The sequence below is a fragment of the Pyxicephalus adspersus genome, chromosome 3, assembly GCF_032062135.1.
Source record: "Pyxicephalus adspersus chromosome 3, UCB_Pads_2.0, whole genome shotgun sequence".
Classification (NCBI taxonomy): Eukaryota; Metazoa; Chordata; class Amphibia; order Anura; family Pyxicephalidae; genus Pyxicephalus; species Pyxicephalus adspersus.
The window spans coordinates 84,112,697-84,133,971 of NC_092860.1; the positions used below are offsets into that span (position 1 = coordinate 84,112,697).

The 21,275-nt window shown below is 38.3% G+C and overlaps 1 protein-coding gene across 3 annotated transcripts; it reads left to right on the forward strand.

Annotated features, from left to right (window-relative positions):
* The first annotated feature begins 644 nt into the window (after positions 1–644).
* Positions 645–20,806, forward strand: PPM1K (protein phosphatase, Mg2+/Mn2+ dependent 1K). Of its 3 annotated transcripts, none has more exons than XM_072405516.1 (7): positions 645–794; positions 8,329–8,851; positions 8,940–9,040; positions 14,964–15,129; positions 15,778–15,922; positions 16,634–16,768; positions 17,681–20,806. In XM_072405516.1, exons 2-7 carry the CDS (start codon positions 8,406–8,408, stop codon positions 17,810–17,812), a joined length of 1,125 nt encoding a protein of 374 aa, XP_072261617.1. In that variant the 5' UTR covers positions 645–794; positions 8,329–8,405; the 3' UTR covers positions 17,813–20,806. The 3 variants fall into 3 exon arrangements, with proteins under 3 accessions (XP_072261617.1, XP_072261616.1, XP_072261619.1); XM_072405515.1 differs by lacking the exon at positions 645–794 and adding an exon at positions 5,383–5,537; XM_072405518.1 differs by lacking the exon at positions 645–794 and adding an exon at positions 5,399–5,588.
* The last annotated feature ends 469 nt before the right edge of the window (positions 20,807–21,275 follow it).

Sequence of the window (21,275 nt, forward strand, 5' to 3'; positions counted from 1 at the left end):
AGAGGGTTTATTACTGTAGGATGTCTCCGGTTAGGACTACCCCAATGGTAAGTTTCTTTTCTTAGCATATTGTTACTGCCAGGATCACTAGACACCATAGATGCCACTATTAGATAATTAAAGCCCAATGTTACCTTTAAAGATAAATAAAGGAGCAATAACCCATCATGTTTACAGAACAGTGCCTGGTCTAGGTAGATTAATACCAAGTGACCTGTAAAAGAATGTAGGATTTAGGATAGGGGATATTGAGCTTTAACATACCTGTGCTTATAATAAACGTTGGAAAGCTGTTGACCTTGGATGTGCAATACAACTACAAATCTGTGTATATCATAATGTCACACTGAGGATTGCATGTTTTGAATTAGGCAAAATTACAGATCTCATAAACTTTAAAAGGTCATTTATGCATGTTTATATTATAAACAGTTCTTTGTGACTCAGTATGAAGCAGTTGAATTGGCACTTCAATATGTGCACAGATGCTTATTGAGATCTGGCACTGCATGAACGCAAAGACTTTACAGTATGAGTCCTGAAATTCTGAGCCCTTATTGGGTTAGGGTTAGCCAGTAACACAGTAGTACTTGTACAACACCCATGTTGTTACTTCCCTCTATACACGAGGAAGGTGTGTGAGTACTAGTCATGTGTTGCTTTTTTCAAGTGTCACAAACCCTGCTTCTCAACACATGAGCAGAACCTGAAACTGCTGTCACATTACCACCTGGAGTGTGTCTACTTGGAACATTACGCACAGAGCATGTACATGGAAAAAAGAAAGGACAAAGGTAAGGACAAATCCAATGAACTAACAACTTCATTAACTAATAAACAAACCACAATAGCGCACATATGTTTACCATTATGTGAATATGAATTTAGGTTACAATGTAACATATACAGCCTGTGTAAAATGATTCACACAGCTCAGGTATTTCTAAATTTATTTCTATTAGTGCACAGGCAGAGTATGGTTAAATGTACAGAAGATTTGGCCAAATACATAAAAACCTACAAATCACTGTGATAGTAAATGGACTAAGCTGGAGTGATACGTTATGGTGGTCATAGAGATGCCAGTCAGATCATTTATTTCTGCATTATTATAACATGCCATCCAAAAGCTGACAAATAATAAAAAAAAATCTTCCTTGCTTGGCATGATAACCAGGTTTTAGAGGCACAACAGAGCTACTGAGAATTGGTCCATCCATGGCTGATATCATAGAGTTACTCACATAAAATAACATAATAAACATACAACACATAAAGCTAAGTATTGCTGGAAGCAATGAGTGAGTCTTGTTTCTAACCAATAATTACTACCACTGTTTATTTTTTATGTAAATGCACATGTATTCCCAGCACTAGGAATCCCAGATTAGAATTTTATCCAAGACACTATCTGCATGGAGTTTGTATGTTCTCCCTGTGTTTCTGTGGGTTTCCCCTGGATTTTCCAATTTTTTTTGTACATCCCATAAATATGCAGTTAGGTTAATGGGTTTCCCCTCTTAACAAACAGGGCATATGACTATGGTAGGGACATTCGAATGTGAACCACTTTGAAGGACAGCTAGTGACGTGACTAATAATAATACTATGCCACTCATGAACATGAAGTAAACAGCATGTCATGCTGACAACAAAGTAATAGTTTAAAGCCCTGTGCAGACGTCACATAGATGTCGGAGGATTGTGACTGGAAACAATCTTTTGTGATTGTTTCCAGTGACAGGTGAATGAACAAGCAGTGTATACACAGCGCCATTCTGTTCAGTGGAAATGAGAGGGGGAAGGACGAGGGAGTGACACCCTGCTGTGCTCTACTCCAAAATATTGCACAACAGTTGTATCTGATCAGTTCTTCAATAAATTACAACACCAGAATCATCTAACCTGCATACAAACCTAATTAGGGTTTTTCCTGGCTGGTAAAAATTGGATTTATTGCCAGTGTTATAATAATAGGAAAAAGACCAGGCCAGCCTCAGAGTCCTTTGAGAACTTAGTTACAATGATCACATATATTATTAGTTACTATAGACAAATCCCCTCAGTGAACACCATATTAACTTAGGACAAAGTAATACAAAATGACAGAATGTACATCAACTACATTGAGTACAGCGGGTAAAATTAGGTGAAAAAATTTAAAATATTTGAAACAAAATTCTGGATTTCTCACAGACTAATTGCTAAAAATAATATCATTTACAAACACATTTTGAAGCTAAAAATGTTTTTAAGCACTTTACTGCTTCAGAAGGGAAAAATTAGGCAATACATTGGTTTTCAGGACCAAGAACAGAAGGTTTTTTTTTTAGCTTAGTCTAAATAGACGTTTTCCCCAGCGTTTAACCTGAGGCTTTAAAAGCCCTTGTTTGAAATCCCCATGCATTCCATTGGGCTAATCTACACCAGGACGTTTCCTTGAGGCATGTTGCAACATTTAAAAAATTAAAACGCTGGAAAACGCTCCCATTATTTCAATAGGGTGTTTTTGCCGTGTTTATAAGCACTTGAAACGTAAAGGTGTTAACACAGGAAACGCTGTACGGACGTTTTCCAGCGCTTTAAAGGCAAGCTTTAAAACGCTAATTAAGGTGCAAAAAAAAAGGATATAAAAAAAGAAGGAACGTTTACATGTATTTTAAAAACATCTTTAATACCTAACCTAACCACTAAAATTAGCACCTAACCACCCCTAACTTTTTCTTCTAACCTTTTAAAGTGTGCTGTGGTTATTTGCTAATTGAATGTCATAAATGTATTTTTAATGCAAGTATCTAAATGTATCTAGATATCAGGCTCCTATATCCCTGAAATACACACTTGTATTGGCCCCTAAGACAGTGTTTCTCAACTAGGGTTCTTCCAGAGGGGTCCCTTGAGCAATGAGAGGTTTGTGACCCTCAGGTCAGTTTAAGTGACACCAATGATCTTTTTGGCTATCTGTAAGTGTGACAATCTTCCCAATGGCCAGCAATGTAAGAGGAATTCTTTTTACTGTCACGCTAATGTACTGTGAGCTGTGTCTATAGTAATTAAAGAAGGGGATCCCTCATGTTATAAAAGTCACAAAACACTGACCTACAGTTGTAATTCTAATACTGAATTCTTCCTGTTTTACCAGCCCTGGAATTTGCAAATCTCTGCTGTCATTGTACACATTTTACACACTGCACATGGCTCCTGATTATGCAATTCACCTTCCTATGTTACCTCTGCATACAATCTCCTCATTAGACAGTGAACCATGAATGATCCTGTACAGTAAGCAAGGAGCTGATCTCATAAGCAATACTGACATAACAGACACTGCGCAATCATGTGTGTATCACAAGATTACATATCTTTATGTAGGTAATAAGATACAATGATTTGCCTTGTTCACACACCAGTAATGTTCTCAAGCCTTGTCTTCTTCCATCCTCCGATGCTGGTCCCCTTCCTGGTTGAATGATGCCCGGCATTATGTACCCATTTCCTGTAAGCCCAGGGCATCACCGAGACACGTCTTGGGAGTTCTTTATCACTTCCCATGTGGCAAAAAGACAGCTGGAAAACAGTTATGTAAGCTTAAGGCTCTATTTATAAAACAGGGACACAAACATTCCCTCGTGGGAATCTTCCAGGTCCACATGTTTCATTTGTAGTAAATAATTCCCATCAGGGAATGTTTGGAGGACTAACTGGTTCTCTGTTTTATTAATAGAGCTCTCAGAAGGGACTTTGGGACCTAAATGTTAATAACATAACATCAATAGATATTACTGTCACTTCTAAGTTGCAGAAAATGATGGGCACCAATTATTAAAATTGGTTTTAAGTGCTAGCAACAATTTTAAACCAATGCCACAATCTGGAACTACTGCTTATTATGCTATATTATATTGTTTATAATAATACTAACGTTACATAGCATCTGATGTGTCCAAAGAGTCTAGTGATGTACAGCGCTGCAATTCTGAAGATAATCACTGCTTAAATATTAAACTTGTATACTTCATAACTTGTATAAATCATTTGTGAAAGTGACACATACTAATCATACTAATACTACTACACTAAATACAATACTAATAGGCCATGGCAGATAAAACGGAGGATATGATGCACGGGTATAGACAGATGACGTTACCTGCAGATCTTAATGTTTCCTGTAAAAATCTAGCATGGCCTCTCACCTCCTGAGCCCCCCTATTGGTCATTTAGGCTACCCATTGCATCAAAGGGTCAATAGTGGATATCAAAAGGCATGGCAGAACCAAATGGTACCTTAGTATCAATTAGCTGCCATTTTTTTATGGATTGTAGAAGAATCTGATTGGCTGTTGTGTTCAGCACAGGCAGTATTGCATGCCGGACACCAATCTTTGCAAACTTCTCCTTTCGTTTGAGAAGCTTGTAGTCAGTGTAAGATAAATGCCATGTGTCTCTAAGCAGTATGTTCTTGGTGTGATTTAACACCTGTTGATATGTGTGGCCCCGGGTTATGATCATTCGTACAAGATAATGTGTCCTGTATATAATACTTTATATAAAGGAACAGGTGTAGCGCAGACATCAAACACTCCACATTTGACATAGCCTTAAGGGCCTATTCATCGTTTTCTATTTTCCTGCTGTGAAATACCGAACTTTTATTGCATTTGTGTTCCAAAACTCCATTGTGATTGGTTGTCATCTTTACACTCCAGTTATGATTGAGGGTGATTCACGCTGTGTGTATTACAACACTCTCTGCGACAAGTGCGCTGCCTGTGCTGGCCTGCTTATAGAAATGCTAGTTGTGTAGCTGTCAGAACAATCATGCAGCCAGTAAAGGCACTGATGAACATGCTTGCTCCAGAAAAGCCATTGGCTTTTTCTATTTCTATACAGTAAGGATGTAAAAGGTGCAATCATTCAGCCAGGGGCAGACAGGGAGGTGCAGATGAGCTGCACAAGTGCCCCAGATCCTTCTCAGCCAACAGAAGCCCCCATTGGGGCCCCAAGCCAGTTCTGCACAGGGGCCCAGTGTTGTCTATAGCTAATTCCCACCATACATATTTATTGATCTGCACACACAGGTGTCCTATGACACGATCCCTTGTGATCCCCACTACCCGGGGGATCTGTGATGACAAACCAACTCATGTCTCTGACAAACACAACATAAGGGGCCTGACGCTCCTACACGCCTATTGGTCACTGGAGATTCAACCAGCCAATTGGCACTGAGAGCTGGTTTAGCCTACAGCCTGTCACCGGACCCGCCTCCCCTCCTGGATTTCTATCTGGTGGATGGCCAAATCGAGGAGGCGGTGGCTCCTGCCTATGGCTGCTATTGGCTGGCTGCCCCCAAATGGGCGGGAATATCGGCAGATGGTAGATCTGTAGTTGGCCGACAGTGTGTTGAGGCTTCAGTTCTCCTGTAACAGCCAGTCGGCACAGTAATAGGGCGATTTGTATCGGCGAGTCTGTGTTTGGTAGCCGCGGTGGGCGAAGGAGCCCGGACATTGCGCGACCCTCTGCAGGCAGCTCATGTAAGGCTGAACATTGCAGTGTGTGAATGTTCAGTGAATGTTATGTGTGAGGTGAGCTCGCTTCCCTTGTATTGCTGAATGATGGGTGTTGGCCTGAGTGCTGGAATGTCGGGAAGGGATGGAATTTTGCTTGGATAAGGTAACGCCGATACGTCTGCCACCAATGGGGAGATCTCTTATCGCTCACAGGCAGGAATGTATGGGGGGTGGGTGTGTCTGCTGCGGCCGGTGCTTTGTATCCGGGCATGTAGGACCGTACCAGCTCTAATCCGGGGAGAATGGCCTGCCATACCGGGATATCAGCTGTGTATGGGGGGCGTGTGTGACGTCACAGTGCTGGAGGGATCTTCTTCTAGAACCTTCCAAGGTGATACCCCCCCCCCCCATGGTGCCATTGTATAGCCTGCCTGGGGGGCCAGGTGATTGGGATTAACAAGATCCCCACAGGACAATGGCCAATAACACAGGACAGGGTGTCACTGTATTTACATTAGGATGGCAGCCATGGAATCCGGGATCATTGTACACCAATATGTGTATGTATGTGTGCATAGGATATATATATATATATGTATAGATCTATATATATATATATATATATATATATATATAGGATCAATAATTGGATGTGTGTAAAGGATCATTGTACACCACTATGTGTCTAGGATCAATATAGATATCTGTGTGTGTGTGTGGCATCAATATATATATTTATATATGTATGTGTGTATAGGATCTATATATATATATATATGTGTGTGTGTATATATATATATATATGTGTGTGTGTATATAGGATCAATGTGTGACGGCCTCTCCCCCACCTACTCAGCCCTATAGGAGTACATCAGGATAGATTGGGAGCTCCGCACCTTCCTATGTTGGGTGACATCCATATACAATATACCAGCAGTGTCTGGGGTCACCGGCTATACCCCGTCATGTGTATGACAAATGGTTGTGCAGTGTAATGACACCGTTCAGCTATGGAAATCTCAGCCTGCTTACTATATACCTGGATCTCTGTATTTCCCTCCATGTACATGGTACAGGATATAATTTCCCATCTGATGAAGCCAGGGAAGTCACACAGATACGCCATGCACGGCGCATTGATATTGCGGTATGTGTGACATTGTGTGTTGTGGTGTTTTGACAATGGAAGGTTTCCTGCAGAAAATATAAAGGCCACACAATGCATTAAAATATAGAATTTTGGAGAATTCCAGTATGTCCAGGGCTGTAGTGGCAACATGAAGCCTGAATATCCATATTATATCACCCCCATTGCATGTTGTGTATGAGACTGGATACATCCACCATCTATTCCTGGTAACTACATTGTGTACAGGGAATGGGGGTATAATTGTACATAAATGTGTTTGATGTTGCACACATGACATAAGTATGATTTGGAATAATAATATATCCATGGCCTTATATAATTTAGAAAGGTTATTACAATGACACAGCAATGTGCTATGTTTGATTATGGCAATCATTTATTTGCAATATACTTGTGTTGACTTGTATAGCCATTTATCATCTCCTCTACAGATAAAGCTTACGAGTTCATGAATTCATTAGAACACATTGCCATTGCTCCGTCTTCTTGTATGACATATCCTGAAGGTGTATGAGATTCTACTTTGAAGCAGAGTGAAGTTACAGATATTTTGCTGATATGAAATACATTGCACACCTTAATAACTAGTTAGTGGAAAATTATTTTTCAAGTTCAAAATGAAAAGAAAAAACTGCAAGCAGTATAGGTCCTTTTGTTGCAGGTTTTTCAATGAATAATTGTATTTAACTCTCCTCGCACCTTTTCTGGATCTTCCACTATTATGAATGACACAACTGCCACACTTTCTTCACTCATTCATTACACCAGCTACTAGTGGAAGTTACAGAAGTATATGGTGACCAGGATGGTTAGTTTGGCTTATTGCAGAAAGAGTATTGCCTGAATTTTCTGCAATAAGGAACCCAGCCTATTGCAAGTTTTTGTTTCTGTAAAGCTTTAGGCAGGAGCATAAAATGGTCATAATTATATTGGTGTGTGTGTGAGGTTTACAACATGCCTAGATGGTAAGAATAATGCCACCTTACTTGTGTTCCCACTCCTAGACCCCGGCCAGGGCCAATAACCCTCCCCATCCATAACCCCGGTCCCAGCACAGAGGAGTTATTTGCTAAACCTCATGATGAGTTTGCCATCCATGCTGGGCTCTTATTACCAGTCTACAGTGCTTGCCCTTTTTCAATTCTTCCTGGCTGGCACATTTCTTCTAAATCCATGGAGGGCACATCCAATGGGATATATTTTTAAACCAGTGAATGCTGTAAACATTCACCGTTCTTGAATCATCCTAAGATTTCTTTTTAAAATAGCTAGGATTCACCACCAGTGACATTGGTGTCCTGCTCCCAGATAAAACATGAGTGAAAATATTGACACATCCTCTCTGTGTGCTGGGTTGTGACAGAGAAATTGCTCATTGTAATGATTTTTATTTATTTTCCATAAGTTACTTTTCCCAAACATAGTATAGTAGTAGTAGTAGTAGTAGTGTACAATTTCTGGTTGTTGGCTCTAATGATAGTAATAGAAGGGTCACTGACGGGATAAATACCATGCAGATATGGAAATTAGAATCATGACTGTCATTAGTACTTTAACAGGGGTGCTTTATATTCATTCAGTTTTACATTATTGCATGTCTAATTTTGATTACTTTACATCCATGGTATGTGAAATAATCAGTTCTTCTTTTTTTTTTCCTTTCAGTTTTATTCATTTGAATCAATTGAAGACAACACTGATAACACATTTATTCTTTAAACCACACTCTGTTTAGTCAAGGAATGTCAACATCGATCTGGGTTACATTTGTAAGGCATGGAGGGTCACAGGTGAGAAGAGGAGCACTGCTGAAGACCCGAATCTTACAAGATAACACCCGCATCATATCGGCCAGCTATTGCCCCACTGTCGGACGCAGGGCACTCTCATCACGATTTGACCCTGACGGAAGTGGTCGTCCAGCCACCTGGGACACATTTGGCATTTGGGACAATCGAATCGATGAACCTATACAGCTTCCACCTAGTATTAAGTATGGCAAGCTCATTCCACGCATTAATTTATCCAAGGTTGGCTGTTCTACACAGCTAGTGAAAAGGAAGGAAAATGAGGACCGCTTCAACTATGCCAAATTAACTGATGACGTCTTGTATTTTGCTGTGTATGATGGACATGGAGGGGCCGGAGCAGCAGATTTTTGTAACCGCTTTATGGCAAAAAAAATTAAGTAAGCTGGAATTTATTTATTAAGTCATTAGAATTTAGATGGTCCCTTTTTTTTCTCTGAAGTTAAAAATGTCCAATTTTACCAACAGGGAATTCCTTAAAGAAGAAGAAGATTTGGAAAAGGTGCTGACAAAAGCTTTTCTAGAAATAGATAAAGCTTTTGCAAGACATGCCCATCTTTCTGTTGATGGTAAGTTCTCCATGTCCATGATCAAAAGTCTAGACTGGGCACACAGACCGCATAAGGAACTAGGACCCGGTGGTACTGGGGGAGGATATTGCTAATTTATGGTATAGTACTGCTAGAGTTGTTGGGTGTAGAATGTGGCATTTATACATTAGCTGCAGGCAAATATTCCTGGAGAATAGTATTACTAAACAGTAAATGATTCATTGGTAGTAAATGATCTAAATGTATACACATGAAACACATTTGACAGGAACATTCACCTGTGGTAAATGTTTACACGTCTCAATCACAGGTGTTTAGGTGCAAGACTTCTACATCAGTGATGTAATTTGACTTATTGTAATATTCATGTTTTTTTTAAGTTAGTAGAACTTGATATATAATTCAATGGAATTATCTGATATGATAAATGTTATTGAGTTAGATATACGTATAGACATCAAGGTGTTCTGGGGGCGGCTCTAACACTGCAGAATGCTTTTTTTAGTGGTGTAATTAAAGATGCATCTCATGGTATCTAACCCCACTATGTGATGCTTTGTGACGTGTGTGGATCTAACTGCACCCCCGTAATGATTAAGGAGCAACAGAAAACCAGATATGTGCATTTAAAATTGTCATTTGTGTCTTATGCCTGCTTTTAGCTAAAAACAAAATATGTACCATGAGCTGAAAATGACTTTTGATATTATAGCTAGTATTTAGCTATTATTATAGGATTTGATATAAAACAAATTCAATGTTTATAGCAATGCTTTTTTTATATATATATATATATATATAATTTTATGTTAGTAACATTTTAGGCAATAACATATGCTTAGTGCTGTAGAATACACTATATTATAGATCATGGAATTATTAATACTTACAACGATTTGGATTCATCATCACTGTGTGGGCTTCAATTAATGATACGGATACTTTAAGCTTTTAAAGCTCCCTTAGAACAACCCAGGGACATTTGCCACCAACTAATACCTGACATTTGCCAAGTTCAGCTCTGCATGTAGAGAGGAAATGAGCACTAAACAACCTCTTCCAGATGGACTAGCTTATGTGCCTGGTTTGAAGCTCTTTTATTAGATTTATTTATTCTTTTATTATCAGTTAAAACCTGAGACCATTCCCTGCCCATGTGGGTTGTTTGGGAAGTCAATGTGCATTTTTAGTGTGAAACAGAATGGTTAGCTATCCATCTACTAAACTATCTGCCAACTTTTTTCTCTTGTTTATTAAAAATATAGAATACTGCTATAATATATCAAGTATTATGTACAGAAAAGGAAAAACATACTTGGTACACAGTGGTGAGCTGTAGGTGCAACCAAGCACATAGTAAAGGCAGCCATGCTGTTCATCTTATCCATTTCCATGGGACTATTGGCAAAGATGGAGTTTCAGCATGTATTCATATTGCATAGAAGTCTATGATTTATGTGCAAACATAATGAGTGATTTTACTTCAGAAAATGTTATACTTTGTAATATATTTGTTACTTTGCCATCCTATAGAGCGAACATGTTTGCCATGGCTTATTTTGCTCCTAATACATTCTTAATGCTTGCTGTTCATGTGTTGCTGGAAGGGCAACAGATATAAATATAGAGCACACCTAATTATTAATGTGGCAATTTGTTTCTTGAAAGGTGGAGGGAGCAGGCACATGAGTGGTGATGATGACCAGGGTTCACCTGTCAGTTTGGTGTATTTTACAGCACTTTATGCATTCACTACATAAATATCCTTAGGGATAACTTGATTAGCCAGTTGTATAGCCTTTGTTTTAGAGATGCACAATGCCATTATATTTTATATATATATTTTTGATGAAATGATCAGCTTGCAACACTAAGGGAACACAAAATGCTGCAAATTAGAAAAATAAAAAAGTACATTCTATACTATATATACTATCGGGGTGATGATAACAAAATCAAAAACTGGGGGTTGCTTTATCTGCATTTTGTAGTAGGGAAAGATATTATTACACTTTGATGGGTTTCTCTGGCTAAATGTAAAATATGACCAGTGCTTCTTTTTATCACCTAAATAAAAGATCTCCAACCAAAATATCTGCTGCCAACTTCAGGGATGATGATAATAACTAAAGAGATTTAGTATTTCCTCTCAGTAGCTCAGTTACTCTTCCTTCCTGTAGTAGCGGTGTCTCAGGGTTCAGTCTTCTAACCTCCTCCTATATACACAGAGCAGTCATTCTGGGGGAGTGAAAAGGGTGAGCTGAGCTGCTTGGAGGATTGCCTAAATGACTTCAGTACTTCCACTGTAAACATTTTAGAACAAATTGCTGTAAAATATCTTCATCTACAGAGGTTGGTGAGTGCTTGTTTAAAAAGTATTTCACTGCTCAATAAGAATAAGCAGAATGTTTTGGAGCGGTCTTTGACTAAGATGTGTAATCTGTGTGCTTCAGTATGGAGGGTTTATGGAAGCAGTGTTAACATTCCGATTTAGTCTTGAAAACCCATCAAACCATCGCATTATTAAATAATTCTGCCTTTCTATTTATGCAATGCATTGTTTCTTGCAGCATTTTTTCTCATCTTGGTGTTGCAGGCCTGTTTTTTGTTTGATAACCCCCCTGGGTGAATTTCCTATTTGCCTCTGTGTGCGTGTTATTTATGGCAGAGACTGCACGTGGTGAGCAGCTCTAGGCTTGGAGGCCCCGGACGTTATAATGCTGGGCTTCAGTGGAAAGGGAGATCTCCTATATTTTGTCCCAGGTGAAGGAGTCCAGCGGTTCCTAGCCTGGATTACAGGAAGGTCCCAACATCCACTTTGTCACATTAGTTGAGATGAGCATGACGTAAAATAAAAAATGTCCAGTGAGTGTTAAGACCTCTTGAAAGATCTTAGTTTTGTTTTTTTTTTTTCTTCTTTTATAGTGCTGTTTAAAGGACAGAAAATGTGTAAACTATAATTTGTGAATAGATACAATTACTTTCTGCAAGACACCAAATTAGGCACACCTGGCACATGTTTTCACTTCCATAATACAGTTAGAACTTTCTAGATTTTGGAACAATGTCATGTGACTCACCTATTTGTTGTGGTGTACAGCTAGGTAGCATCTGGACAATACACCATCAATTATTTAATATGAGGATTGTGTTTATTTTACCCTGCTAATGCTTTCTAATTACCAGAACTGGTGAAATATAATTTATTGTTATTGGTGGTCTAGGTACAGACCCAATTAAAAGACTCCTTATACAACCTTGGTTATTTATAGAATATTCTTCTGGTCCCTGTGTTTCCATCATTCATTTATAATGTTCTATGGACCTATACATCCATACAGCATTTGGGGGAAATATATCTTGCCTGGAAAAAACTGTTCCAAAATCTAGGAATAAAACATTAGCATTGCCAAAATAGCAAGTTTTTCATGTTTCAAGCTAATTCTTCATACATATACATTAAAGCAGGTGTTCGCCTTTAATTTTTTTTTCCCATCCGGAATGTAAATGGTGCCTCAAAAATTGCTCTATGAAGCGTTTCTATTTTTTAATAGAGCAAATACCTGAGCTGCAATGTATCCATCATGCATGCTCCTGAAAGTCATTGATGTGACAGTCATGTACATTGAGGAATTGGTCTCTGTCCTTTCTAGGCAGTTAAACCTGTTCTGGACTGGTTTGCCCACGTTATCTTTATTACTGTATTTCTGATGCAATTTGCTTTGTGTCTGCATCAGGGGGAACTTTTTTTTTTTTTTTTTTACTATCAAATCAGTTACTCCTGATATTTCCTTAATAAAGGGTACTAATGTAGTATAATAATTATGTGCAGTATTCTCACCTATGTGTGATTTATCATGGGGAGAGGTTTATTATTTATGGCCTCCAGGAGTTGATAGAAAATATTTCCAATGGGGACTTGCAATGCAATTCATTCTTTCCTTTCTTTGTTTCCCTAGAGACTTTGAAACCTCTTGTACATTCATATTTCCATGGTAATCTAATCCATAGAGGAAATAAAAAGGCAGAAATGATGTGAGACAAAATGCATCACCCTTGGTTGCTATTACTATTTGCAGCCACTTGTCATTTCCTTTTCAACAAACCTGCTTTCAAATGTCTATCATAGGGAAAGGTTCATAACATAAGTAGCCTCAGTACAAAAGCACAGGAAGCCAATGAAACGTGGCTTATACCATTTCACCATGTTGATGATGCCAGAGCTAGTACAACTCTTCCCTTAACTGTTCATTTGCACTAATTGAACCAATTTGAAAATATCAGGAGAAGCTGAGAAAACGTTTGGTATGCTGAGTGTAGACTAATTTTCCCTCCCAAGTAATTACAAATTTAACTGATTGCTGGCTTCACATAACAGTTATAACACCTGCTTTAATGCTTTATGAAAACAAAATTGTACAAGAAGAGAAACAAGTGTTTAAATCATCAACTCTCTAACACACATTATACAACATGGCACAATACATGTGGACACTGCCTCTCTGCAATTATTTGTATTGTAAAAAGCATAGATCATTTTAGTTGTGACTCATTTACAAAAGCTCTCAGAGACTGCAGAGGATATACCATCATGGGTGAACCTGAGTGATCCAGCAAACCTGGACCTGGCTCTGGTCCAAGTTTAAAAACATATGCCAATTTAAAACAAATTATTTTAGGAAATCCATTCAGTTTTGCTGGATCAACCAGGTTCTCCCATTTTAGTTTATCTTGTACAGTCTACCTTTTTGTAGAACATTATGAAAGCCGGTTAGCAGGTGTAACAGCTGGGAAAATGGCATTATGAGAAAAGGAGGTCAGCAAGAGCCCTAACATTTCTTTCAGAACTTAGTTACTTTAATAGATAACTGCACTCGTCCCAGCACTTCCTATAACCCCAGTATTAAGCCTTTAACCTTTTTGCCCTTTATCCTCCCCCCCCCCCTCCGCTCAGGTTCAGAAAAATGACAAATGCATTTATTCTCTAGGTCAGGTCAGCCCACTAAGCCATGCATCTCCCATTTGTGCTCTTTTCTGCGTCCACATGTTTAACTGTCTTGCAGGTGGATAACATTGCAGTAATTAAAATTCCTTTTAACATTTCTGTCTTTGACATTGTAACCAGTCATGAATTCTGTAATTGTCAATAATTCAAATTCAAACATGGTAACATTGTGTATTTTATTGTAAGATTCCCAGAATTCTACACCTATTGGTTGGTGTCTACAGACCATAAGGGTTATCATAGAGGCAGCATATTGCATGAAATCTGCTGCTATGGGAGTTTCATCCTTATTGAGATACTTTATAGTATACTATGTATACTATAAGTCTAAAGTAAGATTGCCAAAGTTTCTGAAAACAATACCAGCTTGTGGTATAAAAAAAACGCCTGCAGAAACTGCCATTTGGCTTGTTCAAAAATTATATTGGGATGGGGTTACACGGTTTCTTAGTATGTCACTTTAGGGGGGGGGGGCGGGCTTTCTTACCCCAAGGACAAACACTTGCTCCCAAATGATCGTGTCATCTATGGCAATGTGTTGCATTGGCTTTGTTAGTAGTCTGGAACAGAATCTTTCCAGTAGATATTTAAAAATAAAATTTCCTAAATTTTACCCATATTTCTTCTGCATTACATAAGAGATTCAACTCATTTGTTTAGGTAGCTGCCTTTTCCTGACTTCTGTATAATATTGTATTGCATTAAGTGAACCAGATTGGTCTTTATGATGCATGTATTGAGCCATGTTGTTTTTCCATGCTATTCAGTTTCATTAAGCATGCTGATTTTTTTTTTTTCCTTAAATTTTTTACTAACACATAAGGTTAGGAATACAAAATACATTTTGTGTTTGTTAATAAAAGTGTTCTGTATATGCCTTCTAGTTTTGACATTGTAATTTTGTAATTAACACGTTTAATATTTATGGTATTTTAGCAACTCTTTTGAACTGTGGCACCACTGCAACAGTGGCTTTATTGCGGGATGGCATTGAACTAGTGGTGGCAAGTGTTGGTGACAGCCGAGCACTGTTGTGTCGGAAGGGAAAACCTCTGAAGCTCACAATTGATCACACACCTGAAAGGAAGGAAGAAAAGAACAGGTAGAGTATTCAATTTGATTTCTGCTATGGTGATCTTTTGTGGTGTGGTGATTTCTTTATAGCACTTAGGTAGTTATATTGTAGGTATTAGGTATTTTTAGTACTTTTATATAAGTACATCTATATACTCTCGCCTATAAAATGTTAAAGTTCATCTTTGTAAGAGGGTGCCAGAAATGCAGAACAGGGGTGGGATGACAACACTGTTTTGGTCCTTTAGTACCTTCCAGCCTCTGAATTTTCACATTCTAGTAAAACTATAGTATATACTCCAATTATAAAACTGCCCAGTATTGCCACTCTGACTAGTAATAGGGCCAGAATGCGAGGTATTATGGGGATCTTTGAACATATAAACTATTAGGGACACTTTGGCCATGTAGTTCTCTTTAATTATCATTAAGTATGAACTTTGCATTGTGCTAGAAGTACTTTGTTTGGAAATGTTTGCATTAAACATTGACTCTGAGATACCCAGTATAGGTTCCTTCCTAATAGATTGTAAAATCTGACTATTCCAAATTTTACTCCTTTATAAGGTTACAATGTATCTGCCGTTCCAGTATTTGTATATTTAAACAATAAAAGTGATGGCTGTTGGTAAAAGGTCCTCATGGGTTATATATGTTCTTTTTTTGTGTTTTTCAGAATTAGAGAATGTGGTGGTTTTGTTGCTTGGAACAGCTTGGGGCAACCTCATGTAAATGGCAGGCTTGCAATGACCAGAAGTATTGGAGATTTGGATCTCAAGTCAATGGGAGTAATTGCAGAGCCTGAAACAAAAAGAGTGAAGGTGAGAAATCAGTCTGTGTTGTCTTGCCCAGTATTTCTACATTTGCCGTAGATTTATTTTTTATTAATCTGACTGTGTGCTCTGAGCATGTGAGAATGAGCAGCATGGCTCTGTAAAGAGTTTCATAGTACTTTATAGTTGTCAAATTCCATGTTGAAGTGGCTCCAAAGTGACTGCATTTCAGTGTTCTATTTATACTTCTACAGTCTAGCTGATTAAATCTCTGACCATGACCTTGTCACATAAAGTTTAATTAATGGGCATACGGACAAAAGCAGTTTTAAATGGGCATCTGATACAGTAAAAAGTTATACTGCCTCAATATACGGCTTTATCTGTTGATCCCAGCATATTGAGCCTTGCTAGCCTTTGCCCTTAACTCGAGCACATTTCAAGTTTTGTGTATTGTGCTGGCTTCACAACTTCACAAATTGCAACTTCACAGTAAATTACCAAACAGACCCCCCAAAGTACCTACATAGGCACTGCCTTTCTCGTGGTTTCTCACCTGCTATTTGGGATGCTCATAGTCTACTCTTCGTCAATAGGAACTAGATCTACATTTTAGTTGTAAAGTACTTCCTTGACGACTGCTGACACTTCCTATGGACTGTATAGCACCACAAACAGGCTTATGCACAGTAAATTTATTTTAGATGTCCCATAAAACTCTTACGTCAGTTTCTAATAAGTATTCTGCTTCTATTTTAGCTGCATCATGCCGATGATGGATTTCTAGTATTAACTACTGATGGCATTAACTTCATTGTTAACAGCCAGGAGATCTGCGACATAATCAATCAGTGCCATGATCCTGCTGAAGCAGCACAAGTCCTTACAGAACAGGTAAATGTTGCACTGCTTGATAGAGATAATATGGATTTTTTAAAGCCTGCGTGCATTACGTCCCAGCTTTGGTCCCCTTTGCTACTTTGCAGGCCAGTGCTTCTTACCTGATTAGAGATGGCGAAGTAGCAGGAGTGCTTGCAACCTACAGTTGGGGTTTGAATAATAATTTAGAAACCATTTGGAGTTTAGTAGTATATTTGTTACAGGCTGGGAATAATAATGTCACTTCTAGTCCAGATATGTATATATTTTTAATGATGGACAGTGAATAAAGCAATAGTACTGGTGACAAATATCCAGGAATGTTTGTAGCTGCAATTTACTATTGTAAAACCCCAATTACAAGGTAGTTTGAAATGTTAATAATTAAAGCCACTATTAGATTGTTCCCTGATCTGTCAAGATTCTATTAATAGTGATGGCCTAACTGGCAGATATAGGGGGGCTATTGCATGCTGACAGTAGGCATGATCAGATGTCCTAATGTAGCCCTCTAACCATTGCAACTTCAGCTATCCTTAGTATCTTACAACTGTTTGTTAAAAACTTAGGCACTTCAGAGGCTGAAACCAGCTTTCCCAGCATGGGTGAATTACTTTTACAAGAAGTGATACACGTAGCATTTCAAATGTAAACTAGCTAAATACCCTGGACCCCCACCCTTCCCCATTCATTCTCTTCAGAAAGATTCCACAAATGCCTATTAGTATTTATTTATTAGAGCCTGCTTGGAATAAATACACCTTTATATGCATGCCCTTTAGAGGCAGGACAAGTGAATGTGTTTTAGCTTTGGTAACCATATGTTCTAAAAATAATCTGAAATTGTCATTGCTGATAAGTGACTTGTGGACCTACTAGGAAATTAAACTTTAAAGCTGTAAGGTAATCTTTGTCTTTGTCTTCCAGGCTATCCAGTATGGAGCAGAAGACAACAGCACAGCCATTGTTGTCCCCTTTGGAGCCTGGGGAAAGCACAAGAGCTCGGAAGTCAGTTTTTCATTCAGTCGCAGTTTTGCGTCAAGTGGAAGATGGGCATAATTATGGATGTGAAATGTATACATACAGCACAAAAATATCTATCAACATGCACTCTATACCAAGCAGTCTTCTCTTTACAAGACCCAGCCATTCTAGTTTTCTAGTTCCGTGGCATGAACTCTGCTATCCTAGGCAATAAATTCTACATCTTGACTTGAACACATAATTACACTAATGTACATAGTAGACAATATGGTTGCCGACCGTTAGGACTGCGCTCACAAGTTTAAAAGGGAATATGACTCAAGGCTCTGCATTGTTTATTTACAAACCTGCTGACCTTCAGGGCTCATTCACAGGATCACATACTATAACATATGTGATCACTCACCTCGCCATGACATTTCCCATCAGCCGCATTGCGTTTTACAAGTATGCCATTCAACCGAATTGAATAGGACCACACAAGGCTGCTTTTCCAAAACTCGGCTACAGCACACTAATTGCAATGTCTTGTGTTGTGTAAATGCAGGGTAATGCTGGCAGGAGGTGTGAACGAGCCTTTATGCTGGTTATATACACACATAACATTTTTCAGGCACTGCTTTGAATCGGCTTTTGATCACAAAAATGACCAAATAGTACACGGGATTCTACTACGGACTGTTTATTTCATAGTGTCAACAGAAACGTTTGTTTATTAGATTGCTTTGATGTACTTGGTTGTTTCTATGATGAAATTGCCTGAATTTGCTATGAAATTGTGTGTATTTCCTGCAGTAGTATCTCAAACAATGTAGGAGCGCACTTTATTGCTCATTTTGCACTGCGAAACTGAACACTTTATGCTGGCTATTTGTCTGTTACACTCTGACCTTGTGGTGTTAGTATTATTTATAAAGTTGGGTTGTTGAACTCGATTACACCACTTTTAACTCTTTTGTACTTAATGAAGGTTGGCAGTGAGTATTTTATTGCAATCCTTATCAATGCCCATTTTTCTAAAATGTGAATGTAAGTTGGACAGTCTGACTTTTCATTTATTTATTACTTTGCATTTCTTTGCCATTTTATTGTAATATAAGCATTGCTAATTGTACATTGTAAAAAAACAAGCGAAGGTTAATTGAGTACAGTATGAGTTAAACTGTCCCCAGACCAAAATCAGGTGTAGGTACCATGTGGGATATTTATAGCATACGTCTTAGCCAACTAAATTAGGAACTGGTAAAGCTGTGTTTTATCAGTAATATTTGCACTACTAACTGGATGCCTGGAGTACTTTACATAGGTATATGAGTGTCTATAAGCTTATGTGGTGAATAACCGGATTAATGGTACATATGTAGTGTGACCCTGCAACATTTAACATTGTGCTCATGGCCTGGATTTCCAACTAGGGGCTGTGAGTTTCCCAAATGAGGCTTATGAAAGTCCCTGCTACGTCGTACTACAATGAATAAAAAAACTGTTACATTGATGAAATTGTATACAGGTTGTAATGAAATCCACATCTTGCATATGATAATCCGATGGCAGTGGGTTGAATAATAATAATAAAGTGGCCCTGTGTGTTGCACAAACAGGAAAACCGACCCCATCCCAGTAGCCTACACATGCTTTCCTTCTCTTTGCTGCTGCCCTGTGTGTGGGCTGGGAGTGGAGTGAAATACTCATTACATTCGGGTATGGATAGCATTTATTGAATTTCCTTTCTCCTAAAATGCAGAGCTGTGTGTGTGTGTGAGTAAAAAATATTGCAAGGCACCAGTGCGGTCATGTGAGGGCAGAGCCTTGTTTAAACCCCAAGACAATGTAAAGCATAGACAGGATCTTCTTTTCTCCGGTGGATAAAAAGAAAAAGGTTTCCCAAACAGGGTTCTGTGGACTTTTTGTGTTGGTTTCTATAGATTCCTTCAGCAATGAGAAATTTGTGTCTCTCAGGTTAGTTTCAGTAACACCAATGTTTTTTTTTTTGAGTGACATTTGTCCTATCGGCCAGCAATGTTAGAGGCATTCTTCCTACACTACTGCACTACTGTATAATAATAGTTCTGAAAATGATTTCAAGGATTCCTCTCTTGAGAAAGGGAAGGAATATATATATATATATATATATATATATATATTTGGCTGGAGGGACAAAGCTTCGATTTCCTTTATTCCCAAAATTAGTAGTACTGGTGGCAGAATTTATCCAAGTTTGCGGGTAGCTGGCATGCAAGGCAACGGTTCTTGGCAGGAGTAAAACTTTCTAATGCTGTAAGTTTGTTAGGTTATTTCAGGGAAGTATTTTTCAGATCGTTTGGGTAATTGTAGTTAAGTTTGCTGTCCAAGACATCACATTTAAAAGTCTCCACCTATCTGAATTATATAACTGAGGATGCTTTGGAAAATTTAACCATTCTGGAAGCTGGCATAAGGCCAACCACTCCCAACCCCCATATAACATCATTTAGGCTTGAGTATAGATCCCTAAAGTACTGAATTGTGAAGGGATCAGTGCCTGGTATGCACGAAACTACCAAGATCAATGTGAAGGTGGGTTGGGGGAGGATTGTATTTGGTAGGTGATGTCTAGCTTTACTTTTCTGGCTGTTATAGCAGCAGAATGGTATTAAAAAGTCTGCCCACATATAATTGTTTTAAAATGTGGCTCCAGAGCCAATAAAGGTTAGGGATTCCTTGTCTACAACCTCTAAAGCTAAAATTCTCAACCATCTATACTGGACACCTGAAATAAGCAAGCTGTATATCTGCACTGCAATTGTCTCATCTGCATTTACCTTCTTACTTCAAGTCACATGTATGGGAACAAATCGCCCATTACTGTGTGCATTCCAGATGTTTCATAACCAACATTGGAGCAGCTTATAATATAATATATTAGTGTTCTGGTTCTAACTTAAATGTACTACATATAGCATTGCTCATCTTATAAAATACCTGGTTTACGTACAGTTTAATATGTGGTTGCTGTTGGCATTATGTATATAAATGTGTATATTTGTGTAAATATTTGGTTTTGTAATTAATAAACAGTTTTGGGACTCATTTCAAGTTGTTCCTTGGAATTTGTGACTGACTTTGATTATTAATAAGAGTTTAGTTTTAAGTGCCTAGGCTATACACATAAGCATTTACATATTCTGAAAGCAGTAAATATGCTCTTCTATACAGTATGTCTTCTACACAGTCTGTTAGGCTGCATGTAAGTTTGTGCCATGAACAACTCCAAAATTTAGTTGTATTCAATTTTTACTGTGCAGTTATGGGAAGAAATTAGTAAAAAATCTACTGCCTTGTGCCGTTGCAAAAATTAAAACTGAATGGTGGGAGCACAATGTCCTTCAAAGTGTTGAGTTTATGGTATTTCAAAGCCATTGCTGCTATTTTTTAGAGACTATTCACTGGCATGGTACCACTGGATTGGTGTAAGACCGATGTGGTTCTTATCTTTAAAAGTCATCACCAGATGTAACTACAGCCCAGTATGTTTACTTCTATAGTTGGAAAGATTCTA

Excerpts from the sequence above, each read along its gene's own strand:
- PPM1K (XM_072405516.1), top strand. The coding sequence starts at position 8,406 with ATGTCAACATCGATCTGGGTTACATTTGTAAGGCATGGAGGGTCACAG. Across the intron at positions 8,852-8,939 it reads TTTATGGCAAAAAAAATTAA|GGAATTCCTTAAAGAAGAAG; the intron begins GTAAGCTGGAAT and ends TTTTACCAACAG. Across the intron at positions 15,923-16,633 it reads CTGAAACAAAAAGAGTGAAG|CTGCATCATGCCGATGATGG; the intron begins GTGAGAAATCAG and ends CTTCTATTTTAG.